The sequence below is a fragment of the Elgaria multicarinata genome, chromosome 4 (assembly GCF_023053635.1).
Source record: "Elgaria multicarinata webbii isolate HBS135686 ecotype San Diego chromosome 4, rElgMul1.1.pri, whole genome shotgun sequence".
Classification (NCBI taxonomy): domain Eukaryota; kingdom Metazoa; phylum Chordata; class Lepidosauria; order Squamata; family Anguidae; genus Elgaria; species Elgaria multicarinata.
The window spans coordinates 88,193,406-88,220,790 of NC_086174.1; the positions used below are offsets into that span (position 1 = coordinate 88,193,406).

General features: G+C 37.5%; 1 protein-coding gene across 1 annotated transcript in view; it reads left to right on the top strand.

Moving 5' to 3' along the window:
• The window catches only part of MAN1A1 (mannosidase alpha class 1A member 1), a 68,718-nt gene extending 42,615 nt beyond the window's left edge, over window positions 1-26,103 (top strand). Inside the window, exons 6-12 of the mRNA XM_063124730.1 lie at window positions 3,749-3,872; window positions 5,066-5,159; window positions 7,930-8,045; window positions 11,039-11,258; window positions 11,583-11,755; window positions 19,021-19,136; window positions 19,622-26,103. Coding sequence (XP_062980800.1) covers window positions 3,749-3,872; window positions 5,066-5,159; window positions 7,930-8,045; window positions 11,039-11,258; window positions 11,583-11,755; window positions 19,021-19,136; window positions 19,622-19,745 — 967 coding nt within the window. The 3' untranslated portion in view covers window positions 19,746-26,103. The remainder of the gene's footprint in view (window positions 1-3,748; window positions 3,873-5,065; window positions 5,160-7,929; window positions 8,046-11,038; window positions 11,259-11,582; window positions 11,756-19,020; window positions 19,137-19,621) is intronic.
• The last annotated feature ends 1,282 nt before the right edge of the window (window positions 26,104-27,385 follow it).

Here is a 27,385-nt window from a genome sequence, read left to right on the forward strand (position 1 = left end):
GAAATATATGCAAATATAGTGTTGGATTTTTAAGAACTTTTCATTTGCCAGTGGACCTGTTCCAAATTTAATGAGTTTCATACCAAGTTACTGCAGTTGATGATCTGAAACACCCTTCAGTAACAGTTTCTGTAATTTGTAGCAGAAAGCTAAACTTAAGCCCTTATACTTTGCCAGCATAAAATATCTGAAGAAAGTGCAATTCTCAGTCTCTGTAATATTTTCATCTTTTAATAGTTTAGTTCACTATCTTTATTTCAAACTATTAGTAAAAATAGATGCTAGCATCTTAAAGAATAATCTTTTGATGAAGCAGTAAAATTAATCCCAAACATGAAGCGCTGCACATTTTTCTTTGGGTTGAACTGCGTTGTTCTGTTGAGAGAGAATATTGAATCATATATAACTTGGTGAAGATATACATAACTTAACAGTGCAATCCTCTGCATGCTTTACTTAGAAGACCCACTATATTCGATGGGGTTTATTCCCAGAAAATGTGCAGCCTATGGAGTAAATCCAATTGTACTTCCACTCACACAGTGGGAGTTTCCCTTTCCCTCCTCCCCCTGCAGCCACCTGCATGCCTCTCAATCTGCTCCAGGGCCGGATCTACACTATTGCTTTAAAGCGCTTTATAACAGTTTTATAGTGCTTTAAAGCAGTTAAAGTGCTTTATAACTGTTATAAAGCGCTTTAAAGCAGTAGTGTAGATCCAGCCTAGGTCAGATTTGGGGGGTTCAGGTTGGGCTGCAGTGGGAAGGCATATTTTAATCTTCCAACAGTGTCTACTCTGCCGGTGGAAGGACACCATTGGATACAACCCTGGATCTCTTGCTGTTAATTCCAGTACTTGTATGAAAATGCATAAGCACACTAAACATACTGAGACTATATCACGGTTATTGTAAAAAAAAGTGGGGAGTATCTTACCTAGTATTTTATACTAAACATTTCTGAGAGACCCCAAACCTGAATTCAGTTTTTTCTCACCTAACTTTTGAAAGGGTTTTATGGATTACTTCCACTAATAGCATTCATCATTAAAAAAAATTTTTTTAAAAAAACATTCTGTGAATTATTGCATTGAGACATGTTGACCTGGGCAGTCTTTCGTGGCTTCCTGTTTTGGAAGTTCATTCTGTTAACTATAATCCCAATGTAATGTAAAATTAAAATATTTCTAACAGCTTTATGCAGAAAGTTTTGTTTTCCTTTTCTTATTGTAGTGTCAGGCTTACATCACTGAAGGTCAAGCTTTTGTTTAGTCGATTCTTTGCTCCAGAATGTTTCTTCTGTTCCAAGTATATAATGATAGTTTTTAGAATTTTGAAGAGAGACACCATTTTTATAGAACTCTCCACTCTGAAAAAAAAACTACACAAGTTTTCTGCCATGTGTTAGCTTCAAATCCCTCCCTTTGAAGAAAACAAAAAATTTGTACAAATCACTGACATGTCAAGAGTTCACTAATGTGATAACTGAGTCATGTTCTTATCCAGCCTGAGTTGAACAAGGAGTAAGTTCCAAACTAAAGGTAGAAGGGAATAGCGATGATGGATGCTGTCACAGTTTCAGATGTAATCCTTCGCACACTTACTTGGGAATAAACACAGTTGAACTCAGTTAGACTTATTTTATAGGATTGTTGCTGTTAGACAATTCCCTGCAGGAGAGCATGTGGCAGTAATGTATGCTACTCTGAAGGAAAGATAAATCTAATTTGCTTGACAGAGAGAGTATTTTTATTGCTGATGCATGTAAGAGGCTTTAACGTCAATATATTGGATATTCCTCACGTTTCAATAGTAGCAAAGCAGTATAGATGAATTCAGTATTCTAATATTGAAATGGAACTGAATAGTGTGTAATCAAAGCTGAGTTACCCTTAGATGATAATTTTACACTAAATTGCTTTACTTTATTCAGCTACACAGCTGAATTGATAGAAACTTTGGAATTCATGTGTTTAACTGCATCAGCAATGCCACTGTCATCAGTGGTACTCTGAGAAGTTCTAAAAGTGCAAAACTAGATGTGAAGGAGGATCACTGATCTCCAAATGTCTTTTTCAATGCTTACAAAGAACTGGAAGGGATTGGATCAGGGCTATTTCCTGACTGAAATTGTCAGTAGCCTCACTGGAGGAAAAAGACAGATACCCATGTTGGTCCTAGGTTGTAATAGGTCTTCTCTGAACAACATTCTCAAAGGTGCTGAATGCAGATCACCAAAACGTACCAAAGTTTCAAATGCAAATATTTGAAATGGAAACTCGTTTTTAAACTTGCTGCATCTGAAACATGTTACTCATAATTGCTAATCATATCAAATGACAGTTTCTATTAATATCTCTTTTTGAGAATTGGAGTCAACTGTTTTTTCACACTGATCAGCTATACTCTTCCCAAGCCAGTGTTCCATTTTGAAGTTTTAAAATCAACACTTTGTTGTATAGTTCAGATATATTTAACTTTTCCTGTGTAAAACACAAACGAAGTTAAATCAATGAATTTAAAGGTTAAATATAAAAAAAATTATTGATGTTGCAGATTTACAATTGGTGGAGTATAAAGTTTCCAACTTGTGTCCCTCCAGAAGTTTGATCTACAACTCCCATCTGCCCTAGCCAGCTTAGCCAATGGTGAGGCATGATGGGAGTTGCAGGCCAATTCATCCAGAGGGCCACTGGTTGCCCACCCATGCCTTACATATTGAAGAAGGTTTTTATTAATCTGCACAGTTAGTAGACAGTCTGGGTTAATTGTATGATACATTGTGTCTGGCCACTACTTTTTTTTATTAATTTGATGTCAAAATCCTTAACTACATACCTTTTTTTATTAATTAAGTAGCTACAGAGCCTTCTGTGATAGTGGTGGGGTCTCAAGGCAACTATGGTTTTACCAGAAAAGCCTCCTGGTTTCTATCAAGAATCGTTGTAACTGAATCTTTGACGTGATCTCAGTAGAGTCTTGCTACAGAGCATAGAGGTCTACTTCCAGCTCTATAAGATAATGAATGATTCTAGTTTCCTACCAGTTCTGGCTAAGTTGCAAATGTTGCTGTCAGAAAATTGCCAAATCCTTTTAGACTTGTTGATCATAATATCAAAAACATAGAAAATCTGCTGATACTTGAAAGTTCGTAAAATGGTTCAATTCAAATGCAATTAAGTGGCTTCAAATCCTTCGGACTGTTGCATTTCAGTATTTGGATTTGTGGTTCACAAATCAGTTTCCCACTTGTTTAAATTCTTGCTGACAATTACCTTTGTTTTGGCTCTATTTTAGAGTCACAGATACTTCATCTAAGTTAATAGTACTCCATTGGTGAGAGTATTTAGGATCACAGAAAAATGATTTGTTAATCCAACTCCTCTAAGGGTTTTGAACTATGTGTACTCTCTACCAATTACCATTCTAGCTAATCATTTAACAGCAATGCTAGGGAAGAAAAAGCCAAGATGGACAGTGACTGTATATTGAACTAATCAAATGAGAGGTTGCCTAGTATGTCTTGATCCTATTGCATGTTGACTAATACGTCCAACAGCCCTCCAAATCATGTTGGACTTCAGCCCCAGCCAGCATGTCCAGCAGTCAGGGATGATGGGAGCTGGAGTCCAACATTATCTGAAGGACCACATGTTGTGCTTCTACTTTTCTTGTCAAGCTGTTATATAGTGCATGAATTTAAAACAGTTTTATATTTCAATCACATTTAACTTTTTCTCACTTATTTTTAGTGGCATTGGTCGGAACTGGCCCTGGGCTTCAGGGGGAAGCAGTATTTTGGCAGAATTTGGAACACTGCATTTGGAGTTTATACATCTAAGCTACTTGTCTGGAAATCCAGTGTTTGCTGAAAAGGTTAGATTCTTAACATAAGTGTTTTGCAAGTAGCACATCAAAGTTTTGGAAAAGTGATGGTTGTCAAAAGTCTGGAATACCCTCTTTTTTCTTATAACCTTTGTTCCCCTGAATGTATTATTCTGAAAGAACAAAAAACTTGCACTTTGTGGCAGTCTTGACAAATGTAGTGTTATTATACACCTGGGTGAAAGATTAAAGAGCTTTCTGTTAAGTACCTTAGGTTGTCCTTGCACTGTAAACAAGGGAAACATTGAGGAAGTTTGCACGTAACACTAAGCCAGGATTTAGCACTATTTGCATGAGCTGGAAGAAGCTCAAGCAAAGCCTTAATTCTCACACTCTCCCCTTCCCTCTATGTGCTATCTGCTACCTGCAGTTTGAGAGGCAGTATGCCTATGTACAGCACGTGCTGGGGAACATGGGCAGGATGGAGCTGTTGCACTTGTGTCCTACTTGTGGGTTCCTGGTTGACAGCTGGTTGACCACTGTGTGAATAGAATGCAGGCCCAGAAGAGAAGGGGGAGGATTCAAGTCTGAGGCTTCACTTAGGCTTGTTCCAGCTTGAGCATGTCGTGCTAATATCAGGCTTAGCATTATATGAACCATGCCAAAATGCAATGTGGCTTTTGTCTGCATTAAGTCTTTATATCTGCAACTGTCTGCAGTTTCACAGTTAGAAATCCAACTTAAATCATGCTGGGCTTCCATAGTGCCTATTGGGGCACAACAGTCTGTTTTAGTTGGTGTGCCAGAGAAAATATGCTCCAGCTATCTTGCATGGAGGGGTTGTAAAAATGTTATTGCCACAAACATTACTTCCACAGACAGAAGAAGGTATATTCAATATATCACCAACATTTATCAGATTTTTATTTCTACAGCCATGATTAATAGGCTTCCTTTTTTTTCTTTTTTTTTAAAGGTATGCATTCTAGCTAGAAGCTATTACATTGGTACCACAAATGTGCTCTGGGCAATAACTACCCCAGCATAATGTATGGGTAGGTGTCGGGGGTTCTAAGCCAGTGTAAAAAAGGGTCTTTTAAAAGTTGGTCCCTCTTGTTTCCTAACAAGAGGTTTTTTCCCCCCAAGAAATAAATTCTCATTTTAGTGTAAACATACACTGAAAAGTGTTGTGTATATATGTATATTTAAATGAAATATAGTTACCATTTTTGCTTCTGCAATAGGTTATGAACATTCGAAAAGTTTTAAATCGGCTGAATAAACCAGAAGGTCTTTACCCTAATTATCTAAATCCTAACAGTGGTCAATGGGGTCAACGTAAGTACATCACTTTAATGTGAGGGAGGGGCACACAAATGGGGAAAAATTAAGTCTTTTGAGTTACGTTGTCAATGTGGGTCTTTCATTCTCCTCTCACTGCTTGTGTTTTATATAAAATAATGTTAACACTGAATATGTTCAGCACAAAAAATCTAACAGTTTTGTTTTCTGAAAGTTTGAAAGCATTTGTTTAATTTAAAGGATTCTGAATACAGTAAACATCTTCACACATGTATTTATTTGTTGCTAATAAATATTACCAATCTAAAGAAAGGCTTTCATACTGATGGGATATTTTAAAAATTCACTGAAGTGTTATGATCCCCTTATATGGAATACTCCATAAAGTTACCACTGCAAGTTAAGCATCATTAAACTCATACATCAGCCACAATGGGTTGCATCCAATATTAGTCCTACTTAGAATACTCATTGACATGAATGGGATTTAAATAAACTAACTTTGGCTACAACTCAGTGACCTGATTTGCATGTATAGGTAAAGAATGGATTTGAATATGGCTTGTCATTGAATCATGGGTTGTTACATGCAAACCCTACACTATGGTTTAACTATGGGTTGTTAACACAAACACCCCAGAGTTTACAACCCAACAATAAACCATGAGTTCTCTTCCTAGGTTGTTCACAGTTAATCCATAGTTAAACTATAGTACAGGGTTCATACAAAACAACAAACCATACGCAAACCATACTCCAGGATCTCATTACAGGTAACCCAGGGCAATATCTTCTGTTTCTGCTAGATTAGCTGCATAAGATCTCTGAAGGTCACTACTAGTTTTATAGCTATTGTTCCTGTACATTTATTTAGCCTTTGTTACTTCAGTAGTAAATTGAAAGTGATTTGCAGCATCATGGGTCAATTAGATTTGTCTCTACCAATAACGTATATAATAGCAAGGCTTATTATTGATGAGCCTCTGCTTGTGCTATTTAGTCTGCAAATGTCAAGAGTTTCTGAGGTAATTCATTTAGGAAACTGTAAAGGTCATTTAAATGCTGCTATTCAGAGATCAGCCTTCCATCACAGAGGACGTACTCATTCCTTTGAGGAGAGCTACTTTCCTCTTTATATTGTGGACACTTGCGTAATTAATGAGGTATTTCTTTGCTTTTAAAAAGTGTTCTATTTTGTTAGCTCTTTATAATCCTACCTTGCCATCACAGAATAAATTTAGAACATTTCTTTGGAAAAGGATAGCAAAGGTAACATTTAGAAAACTAAATACCAGGTCACAGTCTGATGGACAAAGAAGCACACTCTAAAGGTGAACCCTTTAATAGGAAAAAGAAAGTAGATTATCTGTGTGTTTGGTTTCCAGGCGTTTTTTAAAAAAGCATGTCTGTCCACATCTTTGGGGGTCTTTTAAGGCAAGGATGGAGAATGTATAGCCCTCAAGATGTTGCTGGACTGCTCACTATTGTATACGTTTAAGAGAGAAGCTGATGCATGTTTAGACAGAAAAAAGACCTACAGTTCCCAGAATTCCCCAGCCAGGCAAGTTGCAGGACTTTTTCTGACTAAACCTGCATAAGTTTGCGGCCTTAGACACAGTGCTAAGATCTTGCTCTTTAAGCAGGCATTTACTCTTTAATATGTTGTTTGATTATTAATTTTACTCTTAGCTCCTCAATGTTTTCAATCTTTAATATTTTTTTATACTTTTCTTGTGTTTTTTGTTACTCTGTTGTTAGTTTTGTTTGGTTTTATTATTATAAACTGCTCCAAGGACATTTGCCAGTTGGGTAGCATACAAATTGATTAATTAAATACATAAAATTGACAATGCTGGTAAGGTCTCATGGGAGTTGCAGTCCAACGACATCTCGAGGGACACACATTCCCCATCCCTATTTTAAAGTACAACCTTTTTAAAAGGGAAGGAAAGCAATGTGCTCATTTGAAATTCAAGACTGCTATTATCTAGGGGAGAAATGGAATTTGAATCACGCTTAGGCGATTCTGTATTCATTGTGAACTCCACTCTTAAAAAAATTGATCATATCTAATGTCAAAACAGAATGCATGCAATATAGCATTTCATGGGAATTCTTCACTATTAATATTTAATAAAGATTTATTTCCATGTTATTACTTTACATTTATACTTCATAGTGTATTGGATCTTCAACTTAACCTAGTCAAGCTAATACTGTGTGTCTATTGCTAATAGGATTTGATCCAAAAAATAATAATACTTGGTACATGAGTACTCTAGCCCCCTTTTAATATAAAGAACCATCAATTTGCAAAGTTACACCACAGAATTTAAAATCAAGCCTAAAAAGTCAACTTGAACATTTAGTCTGGTTCACCATTTGAACTCAGATGACTCTCTCTATACATTGCATTTGATTGTCAGTTGCTCCCACCAACATCACCATCATAAAAATAATAAAATAAGTTAATTCAAGTCAAGTTGGCCCAATGAGAGAACCTTATCTGGAGGGAGAATTCAAATAAATGGACAAACACTTGGAGTTCTTTCATGCCTGCAAAGTGCTCTATTTTGAAGTAGCATGGTCTGATTGGATTTATACAGAATCGGCTTATCATACAAAAAGTGTTTTGTGTGAAGCACCTCATGCTGAAAAGAAGGTTAAAACTATTTTGTAAGGTTTCAGACTTTGCTATACAAATTTATTTGCAGTTCATCTATCTTACTTTAGAATTAGGTGTGTGTATGCATGCCTAAATTGAAGGTGGAATGACTATAAAGGGCTTTTCTGCTGCTTTTTTCAGATCATGTCTCCATTGGTGGGCTTGGAGATAGCTTTTATGAATACTTGCTTAAGGCTTGGTTGATGTCAGACAAGACAGATGAAGAAGGCAAGCAAATGTATTATGATGCTGTTCAGGTAAAAAAGGAAACATAAATCTACTTAAGATTATCTAATATAAAACTGCTCCTAAAGAAAAGATATATTTTTTTAAAAAAATGTTTTACGTAGCTTCATCTACAAGTGTTAGTATGCCTTTCTATAAATCTCACATTTTTAATTGATAGCCTGACTCCAGACTTAGCTCCCACTGGCAGGCAGCAGCATCACCTGAGCATAGTTCCACTCAGGGGGCATTCCCATTGTTGGAAGGGAACTTTTTCCTAGCCGCCCTATTTCATGGTAGCTCTGAGTGCCTTCAGAAAATCTGCTTCAGAGGGTTGGAGTATTCTCCAAAATAGTGGTGGAGTTAGTAGTACGGTCTGCTGGGGGAAAGGCATTCAGCTATATTACGCTCCCCACGTTCTGCCAGCAAGATCCCTCTGCTGGATCAAACGTCTTCCATGGATGGAAAGAGCCCTTCCATTTGCATCTGAGCGGGGACTGGAGTTGGAAAAAGACTCTCCTATATCTTTCTTCACATTGTATTGATTATGTACCTTTGTCAAGAGGTCATATTCTCAGTTTCTCTGAGTTGTAAGGTTAGTTCAAGCCTATTTATCTGCCAAAAGTGCTGCAGTACTAATAAAACATGACACTTGGTCTTCTCGGCTGCTTGGCAAAAGGGAAAACATTGTAAATTTAATGAAAGCGAGAAGAATTTGTCAGTTAAGATTTTGCCTTTAAACATTATGGTAACGCTTAGCTTTTTCAATTGCTTGTATGTTAAAATACTTGCTCTTCAGAATATCAGCAGTGACCTTGCAGCATTGTTTCTCCCCCCCCCCCCCATCACTACAGGGAAGAGGAATAACTATGGAAAATCTTTATTTTTGAATGAAGCCCTTTCTGGCTGTTGTGTCTAAGATGTATTTTTATGGCTGTTCAGTGAAGATAGGGCTTGGAGGGGGGATTGAATAAGCAAAAAGAAAATACGTGTAATATTCTGAAATATTGTACTAAATGTGGCTCTTGCTCTCAAATAAAAGAAAGCATAATAAGTCAGGCTGCCACCTCTTAAGTTTAATGAGATTCATCTACTAAGACCAGACTCCAAAGAGGCCACCGCACATGCAGTGCACTTCTGCACACATGGTTGTTGGCCAATCTGCCCTTGCTGTGGCAGACATTCACTCCTCTGTAATACTGCTCTTAATGTCCCTCAAGCAGCTGGGGTGATGACTGCTGCCAGAAAGACTGAAAAATTCCTGTTTATGCAGTGGCCTATTAGATCCGAGCCTCTGGCTTGATTTAGTTAATAGAAATATTTTAACCTACCTTCATCATAGGTTATCAGGGAGGGATACAAGAGGCAAAAAATCCCAAACGTGTAATATAATAAATAATAAACATATAAAATGACATCAGAACAAAAACAAATCAAAGGTATAAAAACAGCAAAGCAAACTAAACAAACCGGCACAACACTTTAAATTGCAGGTACAAATGCTTTTTAAACTTGCAGCAAAACAATGCTGCCAGTCAAGCTTCAACGGGGGAGGACGCATTCCAAAGACAAGGTGCCACCACAAAAAAGGCCCTCCACCTCCTTTCTTCACAACAAGCTTTCCCTGGCAAAGGAACTCGGAGAAGAAAAATTAGTTAATTATTGAGGTTCGGTTTTAACCAGCAAGGCAAAAACTTAAGGTTACAGCAGTTAATCAGTTGACAGCCCTATTTATTTATTTACATTTTTATACTGCCCAGTAGCCAAGGATCTCTGGGCAGTGCACAATTAAAACCAAAAATTCAACAAGTATCTGAGTAGATTTAAAACTAAATGCCATATAAAATCAAATAAATTTCAGTCCAGGGAAACCCTGTGTGAGAAGCTATATTTTCAGGAGAGATTTAAAGGATGTTACATTTTCAGCCTCCCAGACCACACGAGGGAGGGTTTTCCAGATGGTGGGTGGTACTACAGACAATGCCCACCATTGAGGTTCTTCCTGGGAACATTCCGTTCGTTTTGGAATGTCTAGCAAGACCTCCTCTGAAGATCGCAAATGTCGTCTGGGTGTATATAATCTTTGTTTATTGAAGGAAGCTCATTCTAATGTTCGACTCATTATTAGGAGCCCCACACACCTGGAGGCATATCCTCAGTGTGACCCGCTATCGCTTCATCCTCCAAGGAAAGGGTCCCTTCTAGAAGGTGGTTTTCCCCTTCCTCAGAGTGATATGCTCATTCTCCTTAACAGCAGAAGAGCCATCACCCTGGAAATGGGATGCCACTATCATGTCCCTGAAGGTCTTGTCCACAAATCTCTCTGCCTCCCTCAACTTCTCCAGGTCAGCTTCTTTTGGCTCTAGTGAATAAATTTGTTCCTTGAGAGCCAGAAGCTCATTGCACCAAGCACACACCCGTGACTTCTGTCCTGCAGGCAAATAAATAATCCATGTGACATTCTGTACAATACACAGGATAATCCACAATACCCCTGCTGGGGATGGGGTTATATCTTCATTACTTATTTGTTTATTGGGCTTGCTGACTTAGAAAATTTGGATTTATAAGATCAAAAAACAGGGTGGGTCGACTGTACCGGCGGTCTCTTTGCCCTGTTGTTAAACTCATAGAGATCCTTAATTTTTATACTCCCGGCAAGGTTCTCACAACTTCTTTTCCTTAAACTGGTATGTACCTGAAATATAAGAATGTTTTTAAAGATGCATTCTCAGCAGCACCCCCAGGATTGTTATTGGGCCCTTAATGTCTAGATGCCCATATCAGGGCTACAATCCTGTTGAATCATTGCAGTGCAGGTTTCCATAACAGCAATAAGTTTCTTGGATTGTTTCTACATCTGCTTTTTAAGCATTACTTATCCATGGATATGTATTGCATAAGTAACATAAAATCATATACAACATTATACTGAAAAAATCTATGCAGAAACGAAAACATTTAGATATATATTTTTCTTGTATTTGTTTATTGCATACTGATACCCAATTTTTAACTTTTCTAGTCCATAGAGACTCATCTGATCAGGAAATCTAGCAATGGTTTGATGTACATTGCTGAGTGGAAGGGTGGCTTGCTTGAACACAAAATGGGTCATCTCACTTGTTTTGCTGGAGGGATGTTTGTTCTGGGTGCAGATGGAGCACCAGCTGATAAAACTGGACGTCACATTGAACTTGGTGCTGAAATTGCCCGCACATGTCATGAGTCTTATGATCGCACAAGTAAGTATTTTACAACTTTGGAGTAGCTTTGTTCCAGAGTATTCTTTCAAACTTTCTTGTTTCTACACTTATGGTTAATGTTGTGCATTTTGTTTAATTGAGATAGTTTTCAAAATATTGATGCCTTTACACAAAGGTCTGGAATTTTGTATAACAACACATGTATTGAATGTTGGAGTTCAGAAATGCCAAAACATTTCTGTATTGTCGTAATAAGCTGATATCAATAATTCACATAAATCAAGATGGCTCTTCTGCGTGTTGAATAGTTGAAAGTCCTTCATGCAGCCACTGATTTTGTTGGATGTATAATATTCTGCCTAGGCATGAAGCTGGGACCAGAAGCCTTCAGGTTTGATGGTGGAGTTGAGGCAATTGCTACCAGACAGAATGAAAAATACTATATTTTGCGGCCTGAAGTTATAGAAACCTACATGTATATGTGGAGATTCACTCATGACCCAAAGTACCGGCAGTGGGGCTGGGAAGCTGTTGAGGTAATACATTTTAGGTTTATTTCTTTAAAAGCTTTTTATTTAAAAATTGTGTAACTTAATTTTTTTTTCACTTTGAAGCATGTCCATTCAGTAATAGCAATAGATAATATCCTGCTTAAATGGATGTACAGTTTCAGCTGAATATAGGCCTACACCTACTTCAAGTTAACTAATTAAGATGTTACTGGACATGTGAATTTTGAATATTCTCCACAATAGCCAATACTCATGACTGTTGAGAGTGTGCTGTGTCCGCATGTGGAATGATCTCCCCATGAGGCTCACCTGGTGCCAACACGGTTATCTTTCAGGCGTCAGGTCGAGACTTTTCTCTTCTCCCAGGCATTTAACACCATTTAACAGCGCTAAGTTTGTTTTTTAACGGATCCCCTGAACTGTTGTTTTTAAATGGATACTGTTGTTTTTATACTGTTATTTTTATGTTTTTAACTTTTGTAAACCACCCAGAGAGCTTCAGTTATGGGGCGGTATATATAAGTGTAACAAATTGTTGCTTCTGCTTTCAATCAACTGTAATTGACAACCCAGGAATGTGCTTGTTATCGTGACATCTGAACCTGAACTCTGGGTAGTTTAGGGGTTAAATAACCCAGAGTTTACTCAAGCAATCACCCAGCCCTGCCAATTCGTGGGTTAAATAAGCAACCCAAGAATTGGTGTAGCATGTGACCTGTGTCCTTGTGTAGTATTATAATTATTGTGCCAGTACAAGTTTAATCCAATATTTGTTAAATTACTAATAATTTTTAAATTATTAATCATTTTAATTTTATGTATTTCAAATGTTTTAAATGTTTTAATATTGAGGTGTACTTTAATTATATTTTAAACTTTTGTATATTTCTATTTATAGGTTTTAACTGTATATGTTTTAATTTTGTAAAGCCGCTTTAAGTCCCAGCATTGGGTAAAAGGTGGGATACAAATTATTGTTAAAAAAACTTATTTATTATTTATTTATTTATTACATTTTTATACCGCCCAATAGCTGAAGCTCTCTGGGCGGTTCACAAAAGTTAAAACCATAATAAAACAACCAACATGTTAAAAGCACAATTACAAAATACAGTATAAAAAGCACAACCAGGATAAAACCACGCAACAAATTTGATATAAGATTAAAATACAGAATTAGAACAGTAAAATTTAAATTTAAGTTAAAATTAAGTGTTAAAATACTGAGAGAATAAAAAGGTCTTCAGCTGGCGACGAAAGCAGTACAGTGTAGGTGCCAGGCGGACCTCTCTGGGGAGCTCATTCCACAACCGGGGTGCCACAGCGGAGAAAGCCCTCCTTCTAGTAGCCACCTGCCTCACTTCCTTTGGTAGGGGCTCACGGAGAAGGGCCCCTGTAGATGATCTTAAGGTCCAGGCAGGTACATATGGGAGGAGGTGTTCCTTCAAATAACCTGGCTCCAAACCGTTTAGGGCTTTAAATGTCAATACCAGCACTTTGAATAAAACTTAAAGTGAGAATGCTGGAACCAAAATGGTGCATCTCCCCCTGAATGCTTAGTGACTTTGATATACGATAGACAAGATTACTTCTCTTACTAGGTGTTCATGTAAAACTACATCTTTATTCATTCACTTTCTACAATCACCTCCTAAATCAATGAGGTCATTATAGGCAATAGCAACGATCCTAAAATTGCCAGGACATCCTCAATACATGGATTGGATCTCTTATCATATCTATATATATAAAACGCTTAGGTATGTTTCCGTACAGGCTTCAGCTGATACAGGTTGCTAAGCAACAGTAACAACGTGTAATGTCAGCTGATACAGGTTGCTAAGCCCCTCGCCCGACTCCTCCGAGCTTTCCAAGGTAATCCTACCCCCCCTTTCTGCCTCTTCGCTCCCCCCCCCCACGAAGGAGGCAGTGCCATGGTCCGGAGCATGAGCAAGGCATGGCCGGGGCCCTTGGTGGTTGGGGAGAGGGTCCGGATCATGAGAGAGGCACGGCCGGGGCCCTTGGTGGCCAGGTGAGAGGCCGCTCGTCTGCTGCGAGCCCAGGCCCCAGCCTAATCTCCCCCCGACCTCCCTGCCCTCCAGGTTTCCTATACATTTAGCCTTTTCAATGACCATTAATAAGTCACAGGGACAGACTTTTGGCAGAATCTGCCTATACCTTCTGAAACTTGTATTCAGTCACGGGCAACTATATGTTGCTCTCTCAAGAGTTCAATCATTGGGCTCATTAAGTGTTGTATCTGAGAAGAACGAGATTGTTGTGTTTACAATGAAATATTTGAATGAAAAAATAAATAAAATGCGATGGTATTTAATTAATAAACTTTAAGATATGTTACGCCGGGTACAGCTAGTATTCTTTATTTGACCATGGAAAAACTGATGTTGGGATGCTTTCACATGCCTATTCTAATTTCAGCCTTTGGGTCCTTCCTTCTTGTTTTTTCTATTAGGCAAATGACTTTAACATAATTTCATAGTAAATTTTTAAATTACAAACAATTCTTTTTTTAATAAGATTACCTCTACCCTTGGCTTTTATGTTTTATGTTTTCCCAAGTACATCTTAGCAGTATGTTCTGCCAGGTTCTCAAATTACTTTCTGAGGTCTTCACAGCAACACTTACAAAAAGAGAAAGGAATCTAGATGGGCTTTTGTACAGTGGGCTTTTGTACAGTAAACTTCTCTACAGCATCCTCAGAGTTCTCTCCCTTTTTATGTACATTTACTTAGTTACTCTATTAGGAATTGGTAATTTAAATTTAATAGATCTACTAGGGATAAATTAATCCCTAAATACCTCACTGACTGAGACTGTTCCATACCCTAATATTTTTTAATGTCTTGTGAACTGATTCTAGGATTTATTAGTGACTACAATATGTCAGTTGCATCTAAACTATTTTAAAATTCATAGTGTCCTGTTCTGACTCATTTTTTATCCTCTGATCTTCTCAAAGACATGTCCAGAGGTTCGATACAAATTACAGATAATAAGGCCAGGAGGGGACAAGCCCATCTCCTATCCATTTGTAATTCCAAAATCCTGATGTCTGACAATAGATGCTAATGGTAGTTGATGATAAAGCTTTAACATAAAGTCTCCCCAAAACTAAATTCTTCTAGGATCTTAAATAAAACATATCTCCTCCCTACCATAACCTTTTTTAAGCATCTAAAATGTCTGTCTCTCTCCATCTCCCATTAGCTCTAATTGATAAGGTTAATTACTATTATTATTTATTTATTTATTTATTTATATAGCACCCTCACTATACATGGTGCTGTACAGAGTAAAACAATAAAATAGCAAAACCCTGCCTCATAGGCTTACATTCTAATGCTCTTGTATTGTCTAAAAGTAGTTTCCCTGTTACGAAACCCTTCTGATAATACTATATTTTAATACAACTCTGATCTTGTTGTTAGTATTGCAGCTAAAATCTTGATTAAGAAGAAAGATTGTCACAGTACTGTAAAGTGGCTATCTTTACTTTCTTCTTTTCCAATACAATATTGACCTCTTTCTGTGAAACCAGAATTTTATCTGGCTTCAAATCAACATCATCATCATTATTATTATTATTTTATTTATTTATTTATTTATTTATTTATTACATTTATATCCTACCCCATAGCCAAAGGTCTCTAGGTGGTTTACAAAGATTATTCGGTGCTTTATGGTGCAATCTTTTACATGTCTATTGAGTAGTAAGTCCCATTCAGTTCAGTAGTTCCTACTCTCAGTTAAGCATGCATAGGATTGCAGCTTTAATAGTGTTACGAACAGTTCTTTAAAAGTCTTATAAAATTCAAGTAGAAGTCCACCTCTTTCTGGAGACTTATTTGCTTTTAATGATCTCATTAGGGCTTGAACTTCCTGGACTTTTACTGGGCATTTAGTTCATTTCTATCTTCTTCAGTCAGTGATGTGATATTTAACTTGACTAAAAATTCTTGAATTCTTGATGGATTTGGTTTGTCCAACTTATGTAACCTTTTATAGAAGACACAAGACACATGATTATTCACCACCATTCGATTTTGTCTCTCTAATAAAATTAATGGAATTATTCACAAGATCAGTCTCTCTCTCTCTCTCTCTCTCTCTCTCTCTCTGTGTGTGTGTGTGTGTGTGTGTGCTTTTTTCAGTCTATTGGCTAACAGCTTGTTTATTTCCCCTCTCAATATATTTTTTTCTAGTAAAGGCTAATGACTTTTTTATTTTATATGTATTCTGCAGATCTAATGTTTTATAATTACCCAGTTCTTTAAATAATTTCTCATTAACTATGTCCTCATGCATAGCTTCTAACTCTTTGATTTGACTTAAATTCATCTTTAGCACTCCTTGTCTATCTTATACTAACTAGAAACAAATTCTCCCCTTGAATAGGCCTTGGGGGTATCCCAAGTAGTTCTCCACAAGTCTCCTATTAAATTCTGCTTGAAAAATAGCTAACACTCAGTATGCATCAGTCCCTCACTCTTTTTCAATAAGAACATATTCAGCCTTCATTTGCTCTAACTGGAAACCAGTTAGATGCTGGTTTCCTCCAATTTATATAAATATGGGTGTGATCTGTTACAGTATTCCACACAATTTCAGTATCCTTGACTTGGTCAGAAAGGTTGGTGAACTGAAAAGCATGTCAGTAATAAAAAGAATAGTTTCTCTGTCGGGGTTTATTAAATGCAGGGATTGTATCCCTCTGAAAAATCAAGATACAGAATTTGAGGGTTCTTTATTTTGAAGCTGTCAATTTAAGGATTAAATAAACCATTGAAATCACACTTCAAGAGGCCACACATTTTCCTCTAAAAATAAGTTTAAATCCTCAAAAAAAAAGTATTGCTAGAAAGTTCCTTGCTTCTGATTAAGAGCATGAACATGTAGCAAGGTGAACATTATATCAATTTCCCCTGTACCACAATCATCTCCCCTATTGATTCAAATTGCCTAATATTGTCACTTAACTTTCTTGCTTTTATAAATCCCATCTGGTCTAGGGTAATATAATTAATAACAAATTCATTTAATTGTGGGGACAAGATCCTAGTCAGTGTTTTATCATTCTTAGGTAGGTAAATGTTGATGGTTCCTGCATTAAAGTCTGCTCTGCCTTTCTCTTTCTGTTGTTGCTACAAAGATTCATCATGGCCTTGAGTATTTCAACAACCTTGAATCAGCATTATAAATATGCAGAGCAATCCTAAATCATCTTGGACAGCTGTCTGAGGGGGAATTAGAATCCATCATAAGGCAGATTTACCAGCAAAAGGATTCAGAAAATTTCGCAAGTGTAAAGTTACTGGATTTCTTCCAAGGGTGGCCCAAACCAGGGTGTTCTGGGTGCAGGGGAAGAGTGGCTTCGGATCCACTGGATCCCAAACCCATCCACTACACCGGCCTGTAAGCCACCCTGGAGCTGGTGTAACTAATTTCCCCACCACCATCACCACATTGCTTTCAATGGCAGGGAAGTGGCAGGCAATCTGGCACTTCATTTCTACCATGCCTGGACCCTTTTGATTGCACTCATAATTGTCTTCTTTACCCATGTTTGTATTTTTACTGAAGTGAGTTTAACACACTAGTTCTATCGAACTGTGTAGTTCATGTTTTGTGCATCAAATGTGATGAAATTGAAAGAGTGAATAGAAACAGACTTACTAGTAATTGGTATTGTGTGGGGAAATATACTTGATGGAGCTAGTGTGGTTAAGTACCACTACATGATGGCCCTGCTGGGATGTCACAACAACTCAGAGTTTTTTTAAAAATCCAGGATTGTTGTTCACTTGCTCCTACTTTGTTTATGTGTTAGCTTCTACCACACAATTGCTTCCACTGGGACTAAACAACTTAGGGATGCTCTGTCCCTGGATTGTTTAGCATATGTCCAAACTGGGAAATCTGGGTTGTTGGGGGAGAGACAACCCAGAATTGAAACCCATGTGTTTTAGCTCCTCCCCCTTGCAGCAGGAGCAGTCAGGTGGCAGAAGCCAGCATGTGTGCTCACTTGCTCCCAGGTGCTTTTTTTTTTAATAAAGTCCTACCTAGGCCATTATTTTATTTCAGCTGGTAATACCATGCAGATCCAGAGAAAATAATCATGCTTAAGTTGCAAATGGGACTTGAGATGGTTATGATTAACTTGTTCTATTGATTCAACTGGATTTGATTGCTTGAAAGAATTAGTTTTAATCCTTCTGTTTTATCTGCTGCTGTTCTGATTACAACTTTATTACTTGAGAAGTATCCAATATTGCTGCTGTGTTCCCACTGTTTCTGTTGCTCTAGTGGACCCCACTGCTTGTGCAACAGGAACTAACACTTTCCAACACAATTCTCGAAGCATGCGGAATGCTCATTTCCGAAATTGGATAGGTGTCATGTTTCCTAAGTCCTCCTGACTTCTTGGGAGACAATAACGAGGACTGCTAAGTAATCTACAAAGCTTTATTCAAGCAATAAATTTATGAACCGCCCAGAGAGCTCCGGCTATTGGGCGGTATAGAAATGTAATAAATAAATAAATAAACATCCCTTCCCACCTGAAGGGAGTCTAATCTCTAGGAACTTTCTTCTAGGCAAAACTATGCAAACTAAGCGAGACAATTGTATTTTCAAGAAGAATGGAAATCCCTTTCCTAAAATGCATTAACTTCAGAGAAACTGGTTGTGATGCTGCTTCTGAGGAGATGCCAACTGGGCCGACTTTCTCTCACCTTCCTTAAGCTCTGCTCGTTTTAGTCTGCAGCGTACTCTAGGATCAGCTAACTTCTCTGTGCCCTCCCCTTCAAAAGAATACTTGCTTCCCACTGACTGTATGTTGTTTACCCTTGGAGAAATAAGCTCTAGAAGAAGTTCATTCCCAGCTGATGAAGAGCTTGTGAGAGCTGCCTCCTCCACTAGTATAATCTGGCATGTTTCTGGCGCTGTCTCCTCTATTTCAGAGTTTGATTCTGATTGATCACCTGAAACACCTTCCCCCAACCCAAGGAGAGCAGACATGACAATAGGGATAGGTCAGCAGAGGAGCTCCCTTCTTCAAGCTCTGCTGACCTGCCTCATTCTGGAAATGAGTGTTGCACTTGAGTTCCACTGGATTCCTGTTGCACTAGCAATGGGTCCTGCTTGATGCGGACAGTGTTGGATGCTGACTTTTTATTTTTATCACTTTGCTGGAATTATTTTACATTGAAGGACATGATAATTTATAAAAATTATATCTTACCAAACTATCTTTCCTCTTGGAATTTAGGCATTAGAGAAATATTGCAAAGTAGATGGAGGCTATTCTGGTGTTAGGGATGTTTACAGCAACCATCAAAGCCATGATGATGTGCAGCAGAGTTTCTTCCTTTCAGAAACGCTCAAGTAAGCAATTAAAATTCTTCAATTGAAAAGTTAAAGAGCTATGGTTTAATAATCTTCATTTGGGTTGGAGCAGTGGGCATCAGAAAAAGACCTCAAAAACAAAGACAGGGATTGGAGAGCTTGTTTGGCAGGGGGTGGGAGGAATAGTGAGTCGGGAGGAATAGCACTCTGCTGCTTTGCACTGGAATTTTGTGATCTTGAAGATGCAAAGAAATAGAAATAAAATGTAGATGCAGCCATATAAGAACATAATAAGAGACGTGCTGGATCAGATCAAGGGGCCACCTTGTCCAGCCCTCTGTTCGCACAGTGGCCAACCAGCTGTCACCAGAACATACCAGCCTATTTCTTTACATCCTACTTCTTACATTCATTGCACCATAGTGTTATTTTTCATAGATATAAATACAAAGGATGCCATTACTATTCCTGTGTAGCCTTCTGATTTTGTGGTGAGTTAAATACCTTTTTTTATTCCTTGCCAGGTACCTATACTTATTATTCTCTGAAGATGATCTTCTTCCATTTGATCATTGGGTCTTTAACACTGAGGCACACCCTCTCCCAGTTCTCACAAGAGAAGAAGAGGAAAAAAGAAAAAGCAAATAAAATAATGCTGGATTTTGTTTGGGGCACATGATATAGTTATTAATATTCCAGAATTGTCATTTTTTTTTAGTTTTGAACCATTTTTTGCAGTCTATCTGTACAATATTTATCAAGGGACCTAAACTAATTAATTATAATTAATTTTATTTAAATTTTGACAGGAATAGTAGTCACTTGTCATCTCTAAAAAAAATTAGGCTGCAGTGTGCATCTGGCCAAAGAGGTCAGCATGCAACTTGGTTTTTATTTTATTTTTGACTGCAAAATTCTTTCCTCCTCTGTGAGGAGATGTCTGCTTTAAGCTGTAATACTTTGCTGTGTTGCAAAAAGCCATAAAGAATTAAATATGAAGAGCTTTTTCTTTTTTAATCTGTGTTAATGTGGTTTCTCTGATCACTAGAGACAAATCTAACTGTGACAGCCTCTTCTTATGCGGGTCTATCATTAATTGGTAATTTGAATATTTAAGAAGGTGTACTGTTTATGAAAATTACATAAGATTATTTTCATCTTATCTGTGCACATTATGTTAAACTATGGCTTGTCTTGAAAGGAAATGCCTGGATTCTGAAAACCTTTTCTAATACAATTTTAGAACATAACTGCAAATGAAACCTAAGCACCAGTAGATTTGGATATCCAATTTTTTCTGTTCCTATATTTAATTTCACAAGCAGCCACCAAACAGAAGCTGCCATTTGGACATAGCATTACCTATATGTAGTTTGAAACTGCAATTCTCAATGTCCTCTCTTAGTGCAAGTGGAGCTTCAACAGAGTTTGCATTAGAAGGCAGAAACTTTTTTCTGTAAATGTTTAATATGAGCTGGGTTGATTTAATATGTGAAACCCTTCATCTCTAAATAGGTTTTTACCCTATTTAGAGATTGAGACAAGCTAATTCTCTGTTATTGCCATTTCAAACATTCCATTGAACACCTGGCAGATACCAGGAACAATGTTGTGAAAGTATGATGAGAATAACGTCTCAAAGGTATCATGTTTAGAAATTAACATTTCAGCTTCTTTACTCAACTTTTGACATATGAAACAGACAACTATTGCTTTTAGTGGTTTGCTTAAATAAATCTTCTACTCGCCCTTGTTAATGAAAATGACAAATGAAATGTTGTTTGATATGGCCTGGCCCAATTCTGTCATGAAACTGTTCTTTTTCCTGCTTACCATTTGGGATGCTTCTGTGAGCAAAATGGTTTTAATGAATGATAATTAAACATATCTACGGGGTGATGTTGTATGATCAGTCACTTTTAACAACTTCCATGCACAAAGCAGAATGGAAATTGACCATGTTGTTAGAGAGAGAATTATTATAGAAATTTAAAAGATTGGGGTCAAAGTTACATCAGTTGCTTTTAAAACTCTATTTTGGCTATCCAGTCCTAAAAGATACATAGAATAGCAGAGTTGGAAGGGGCCTACAAGGCCATCGAGTCCAACCCCCTGCTCAATGCAGGAATCCACATGTACCTTTGGCCCTGTTCAGAAGATATCTTATGAAACCATGGCTTTAACCATGGTGAATAAAGCTGTGGTTTAAGGGGTCTTCTGCACAGGTCCTTTTAATATTGCACACTTTGTACACCATGTAGCTACAGTGGCATCCTGTAAGAATCTGAAACAGGTTAAAACTGTCATTCTGGTCATCGATGGCAAACTTGTTTATGCTTTCAAATATAGAGCCATGGGTTTGAGCTAACATAAGTGACTTCTTTTGTGCATAAAATGAGCCAACCGTAGACACAACCCAGTCGTATATCATCTGCATCAGTTTTTGTCCAGTTTTCCATAATGCTGCATCACAACATAATTGATTTTTCCATGCCCTACAATATTAGTCATACTATAATTCTATTGCATCATTATGGTTCCATTAAGTACATAAGAATGAAATCCATTACCTGTGATGTGGCAATCTGAATGAGAACACCCAAGCAATAACCTCTTTCCCTTAACTTAGTTTTCATCTGCTTCCTTTTCTGTGTCTCTCCATGCCAAGTTACTTAAACTGCTCCCACCTACCCTCCAAATTTGCAAAGCTATTCAGAAGAATTAGGCATGGCAGCTTGAAGAATCAGAAGGGAACAAAAAGTGAAGAGCCAGCATGCATGCTTGTATCTCTGGATTACAGCTATTATGTAGGATTTGGCTCATAAATTAATGCTGTTTATAAAGGCATAACTTGATTGTTCAAGATTGTGATTCAAATAGTTCAAAATGCCATTGGGGTGTGGCTCCTTTTGGCCATCAAAAAGCCGTATAAAAAGCATAATCCTGACAGTGCAAGCTTTTTATCTTATTTAACTAGAGCTAGTGCCAGCTTCTGATTTTGGATTCGTACTTCCTAACATCCTTATCCAGAAACTCCGTCAAATTTAAAGAAGGTTTTCATATGTTGAGCTCTTGTGTTTTTGTGTTTGCTTAATTCTTTACACATTTATGTATCTTGTTAAAAAAACATTACAAAGCTGTTTGAAAGCCTGATAGGCACACACACACACAAAAAACAATTTTGTGGTAAATTGTTAATCTAAAATTACTTGCACTCTTCCTTGTGAGATAAGAAATGTGTTGTCTCACTTTATCTCAATGTCTATTTTTCCTGGTGGGGACATTGGGGACAAATTCATTTCTTTATGTCTATGTAAGTGTGACAGAAAGAAAGCCAAATGTAATTCAATTTAATCTCTTTTAAAATAACCCATACCTAACATATTTATTTTCACGTAGGCACTATAGTTTCTACTGGTCGCAGTAATATGTTTCTCAGACAACAGTAAATATTCTGTTGTATCACACAAAACACTGCTATGGTTAAAATCAAAGTAAGATTAACTTTTGAAATTAAATGACCTTAAATTTTTGAGCAATTAATAGTGGCTTCTGTAGTTGTACAGTAAAGGAAAAGATCTGCAGTACATAAACATGTTCAGGAAATAGGATCGAAATATACACTGCTGTATAGGGTTTCTCGTCTTGTAATTTGGCATGATATAAGTCTACTGGTATTGATTGACAAACCTGTTTTTAAGGTAAATGCACTTTTCAAAATTACTTCTGTAGACTAATCATGTGCAATGCTGTTGGCTGGAGAGCAACCACATCTTAATTTGAGAATGTTGCAATCTGTATAGCAGCTTTAATTCAGCAATGATGACTTGTGTCCATTTTCTAAGCTTGGTATTGTTTCAAATGAAGCACCACTGTTTACTTTCTGTGGAAGTTACTATTGATGTTGGAGTTCATGATGCCATCATGGCTTATCTCTCCTCAAGATCCTTTCCACTAAAAACACATGGTAAAATACCAGTCTGACAATTCCACATTATAGCTCCATGCACCAACAGTTGTTTCCTTGCTTCAACCCACTGCTAGTACCATTCACTCCAGTGAGCATGAAATATCCCTACCCCTGTTTGAGATTCTACAAGCGGAATAAATATCAGTCAAAGGGCAGGAGTGCTTTCTCTGAATGTTTTTATTTCCTAAGACTGAACCAATAAAAATAGCAGTGTTCCATGTTGATCAAATATGGTTTTCAGTTCTCTAATATAGTAATCCATTTCTGCCTTCTGTGTGAAGTCCTCCGAGCCTCCATTTGGATATGTTGTCTTGTTGTATCAAGCCTGGTTTAATCAATTGCTTCTCCCCCTTGCACATAAATCTAGAACATTTCGTTTAAAAATTTCCATAGATCCCTACTTCACCAGTACCTATAAAAAGATACTTAGTTCAGAAAAAATGTCCTGATTTTAAGGCCAGACTCTAGAGAAAAATGTCCATTTACTTAATAGACTTTTGGACATTCCAAGAGTATGCTTATCATTAAGTAGCCTTTTGAAGAAATGTTCTGCAGGGATTTAGCATCTGAACTGTTGAAGGTCTTCATGCATAAAAGTGTCTAGTTCGACTAAGCAAACCTCAGTGAAATATTTAACCCCTCAAACTATGTATTGGTTCATTTTTAAGAACCGACTAATGGCATATGCGAGGAATTCCAAGTTTGATTTTAAAAAATAGTCTAGCCACATTACCTAAAGCAGGGTACTCTACATATTAAGCATCCTGTTCCCAAAAAACAATAAAAGCTTTTTAAAGAGAGTTCTTTACCCTTGTCGTTTATTCGTTCAGTCGCTTCCGACTCTTCGTGACTTCATGGACCAGCCCACGCGAGAGCTTTCTGTCGGCCGTTGCCACCCCTAGCTTCCCCGAGGTCATGTCTGTCACCTCCAGAATATCATCCATCCATCTTGCCCTTGGTCGGCCCCTCTTCCTTTTGCCCTCCACTTTCCCTAGCATCAGGATCTTCTCCAGGGTATCCTGTCTTCTCATTATGTGGCCAAAGTACTTCAGTTTTGCCTTTAATACCATTCCCTCAAGTGAGCAGTCTGGCTTTATTTCCTGGAGTATGAACTGGTTTGATCTTCTTGCAGTCCAAGGTACTCTCAGAATTTTCCTCCAACACCACAGTTTAAAAGCATCTATCTTCCTTCGCTTAGCTTTCTTTATGGTCCAGCTCTCGCAGCCATAGGTTACTACGGGGAATACCATTGCTTTAACTATGCGGACCTTTGTTGTCAGTGTGGTGTCTCTGCTCTTAACTATTTTATCAAGATTTGTCATTGCTCTCATCCCAAGGAGTAAATGTCTTCTGATTTCCTAGCTACAGTCAGCGTCTGCAGTAATCTTTGCGCCCAGAAATACAAAGTCTGTCACTGCCTCCATGTTTTCTCCCTCTATTTGCCAGTTATCAATCAAGCTGGTTGCCATAATCTTGGTTTTTTTGAGGTTTAACTGCAACCCAGGTTTTGCACTTTCTTCTTTCACCTTCGGCTCCTCAGCTCCGCCTCGCTTTCAGCCATCAAAGTGGTGTCATCTGTATATCTGAGATTGTTAATGTTTCTTCCTGCGATTTTAACTCCAGCCTTGGATTCGTCAAGCCCAGCTCGTCGCATGATGTGTTCTGCGTACAAGTTGAATAGTTAAGGTGAGAGTATACAGCCCTGCCGTACTCCTTTCCCAATCTTAAACCAGTCCATTGTTCCGTGGTCTGTTCTTACCATTGCTACTTGTTCGTTATACAGATTCCTCAGGAGGCAGACAAGATGACTTGGTATCCCCATACCATCAAGAACTTGCCACAGTTTGTTATGATCCACACAGACCCTACTCTAAGTATTACACAAATAATACTTAATTTGTGGTTCAGGTTCAGTTGACATATTTTATTGCCTAATAAATGGATTAGCCCCCTTTTTTGTTGCGCAAGTCTAGTGTGTGTCCCATCAAGGCCTCTACTACCATTTTGAAGAATCCTGACTCAGTGTGTGATACGGATATTGTTCTCCAGTGACAAATCTATACCTCTCACTATATACAATGGGAAAATAAGTTTATAAATGCAGCAAGAATTGTACTGGAGATGCCATTTTCTTTCCCCCATGGAGGCAATTCAGAGACAACTTAACTGGGTGTTATCTCCTTAAAGTTATCTACACAAATGTTTCAATGAGTTACATATGGTTATTTTCTCATGGGTGTTATTATTTGAAAGAGCACAAAGTTTCTATGGTTCTATAACATACGGTAATCAGGTTGTGTGTACAAGCTGCACTATAATGTACCTTTTGTAAAGTGATGTAAGTAGACAAGAAGATTGTATACCGTGTAGAATTGCAAAAGTATAAGAGAAACATGTTTTATATCTTCAAAAGCAGTGATGTTGTGTTTACCACAGAAACACCAAAGTATAAAACTTCAGAGTAGATCAACATTTGAAAAAGGTGTACCTACAATCCTGAAATTATTTATTACAATAGCATAAATGGTTTCAGAATTACCTTTTTGTATTGACTAGCAATTGTCACGCAACCAAGCTGGAAGTAACTCTGTTGCCCTTGACATTCATAGGAGATAACTGTGGGGTGACTGAGCTAATGCTGACCAATGTAGATGTCATTTAAAATTAAGGCAGGTTTGGTTTTTTAAAAGTTTCTCCCTGTTTAGACAGTGTCTAAACTTCCATTGCTCTTCAGCATATCACAATGCAGTTGTTCAAATATATATAAAATCTTGGAAATTACTAATTTAAATGCCATGTGTGTTGTATGACAGCTCTATGATCCCCAATGACACCTTGTTGATATGGTATACTTATCATGCAGTCATTTTGTGTACTTAAAATGTTTCATTTTAATTTGTGCATTTCCCACTTAGTCTTTTTCCACCTTTATAGAAATCTCTGAAGTTATAAGAGATCAAAATGTTTAATTTTTAAGAACTATATTTGTAAAAAAAAAAATCTATTGTGAATAAAGCCTTTTAATACATCCTTTTATTTTGGCAGATATGTTTTTTCACATCTTTATGGTCACTGAAACAGTATAAGTGTGAAAGTTCTTTTAAAAAGAGTAAAATGTGTAAAGATAGAGAACCCAAGCTGGTTTTGCTGGTTGGTTATTTCCACTACGACACTTACTAAATGAACATAAGTCAGAAACTGAGTCCATTTAACCCAGTAACATCTACTCTAATTGGCAGCAAGCCTGACATTTTAACTAGAAATGTCATGGACTGAATCTTTTACACCCAAAGCATGTATTCTGTCACTGAACTATGGCCCCTACCTTTTTCATCACTCCATGCTACAAAATTATTATTATTATTATTATTATTATTATTATTATTATTATTTATTTATATAGCACCATCAATGTACATGGTGCTGTACAGAGTAAAACAGTAAATAGCAAGGCCCTGCCGCATAGGCTTACAATCTAATAAAATCATAGTAAAACAATAAGGAGGGGAAGAGAATGCCAACAGGTACAGGGAAGGGTAAGCAGGCACAGGGTAAGGAAAAACTAACATAGGCACTGGATAACAGGACCATGTGAGTAGCTTGGTGTAGAGCCACAATCCCCAGCGCATCACTCCAAACTTGCAGGAGGGCAGTGACTTGCTGAAGATTGAGGGCATTGCTGATGATGTACATGTTGCATCAGCCTCTCCTTACAGGGTAAGGTAGACCCTGCATTGTAGAGGAATATTAAAAAGTCCCATTCGTCTTGCAGAAGTGATCTGTTAATGTTTTAAGTGATGGAAGCCGCATGTCTTCCATACCTGCCTTAAAACAATGTGAGAAATGGAATGATCGTTACAGTAATCAGTAATAACGTTAAACAATTCAACATTGCCTGTTTGAATGCAAGCAGGACTTGGCAGCTCTAGCACAGATCATTACAGTCTGACATCATTAAGCTGGCTGGACTGCTAAAGGGAATAAATTGTCATCTTTTCCTCTGTGGTTTGTAAGAACATTTAAAATATGAAAATGAAATTCTATTCAGAAGCCAGGTGGTTACTTAAAATGGGTTTGCATCATTAAAGAAGTGCTTACTAGACTTGAGAGCAACAAGATTTCAGAATTCCAAATAGAAATGCTCTGATGCAACAAGGGCCATCCATGTGTAGGAGTAAGCTTATATACAGCTACATGCAAACACATACAGCAGATCAGGATTTGCATCTGCACCACAGTGCTTATCCAGACTCCAGTGAACAGAATGAATGTACATTTTTAATGTACATGGATGTGCATCTTCTAAGTCACTAACACT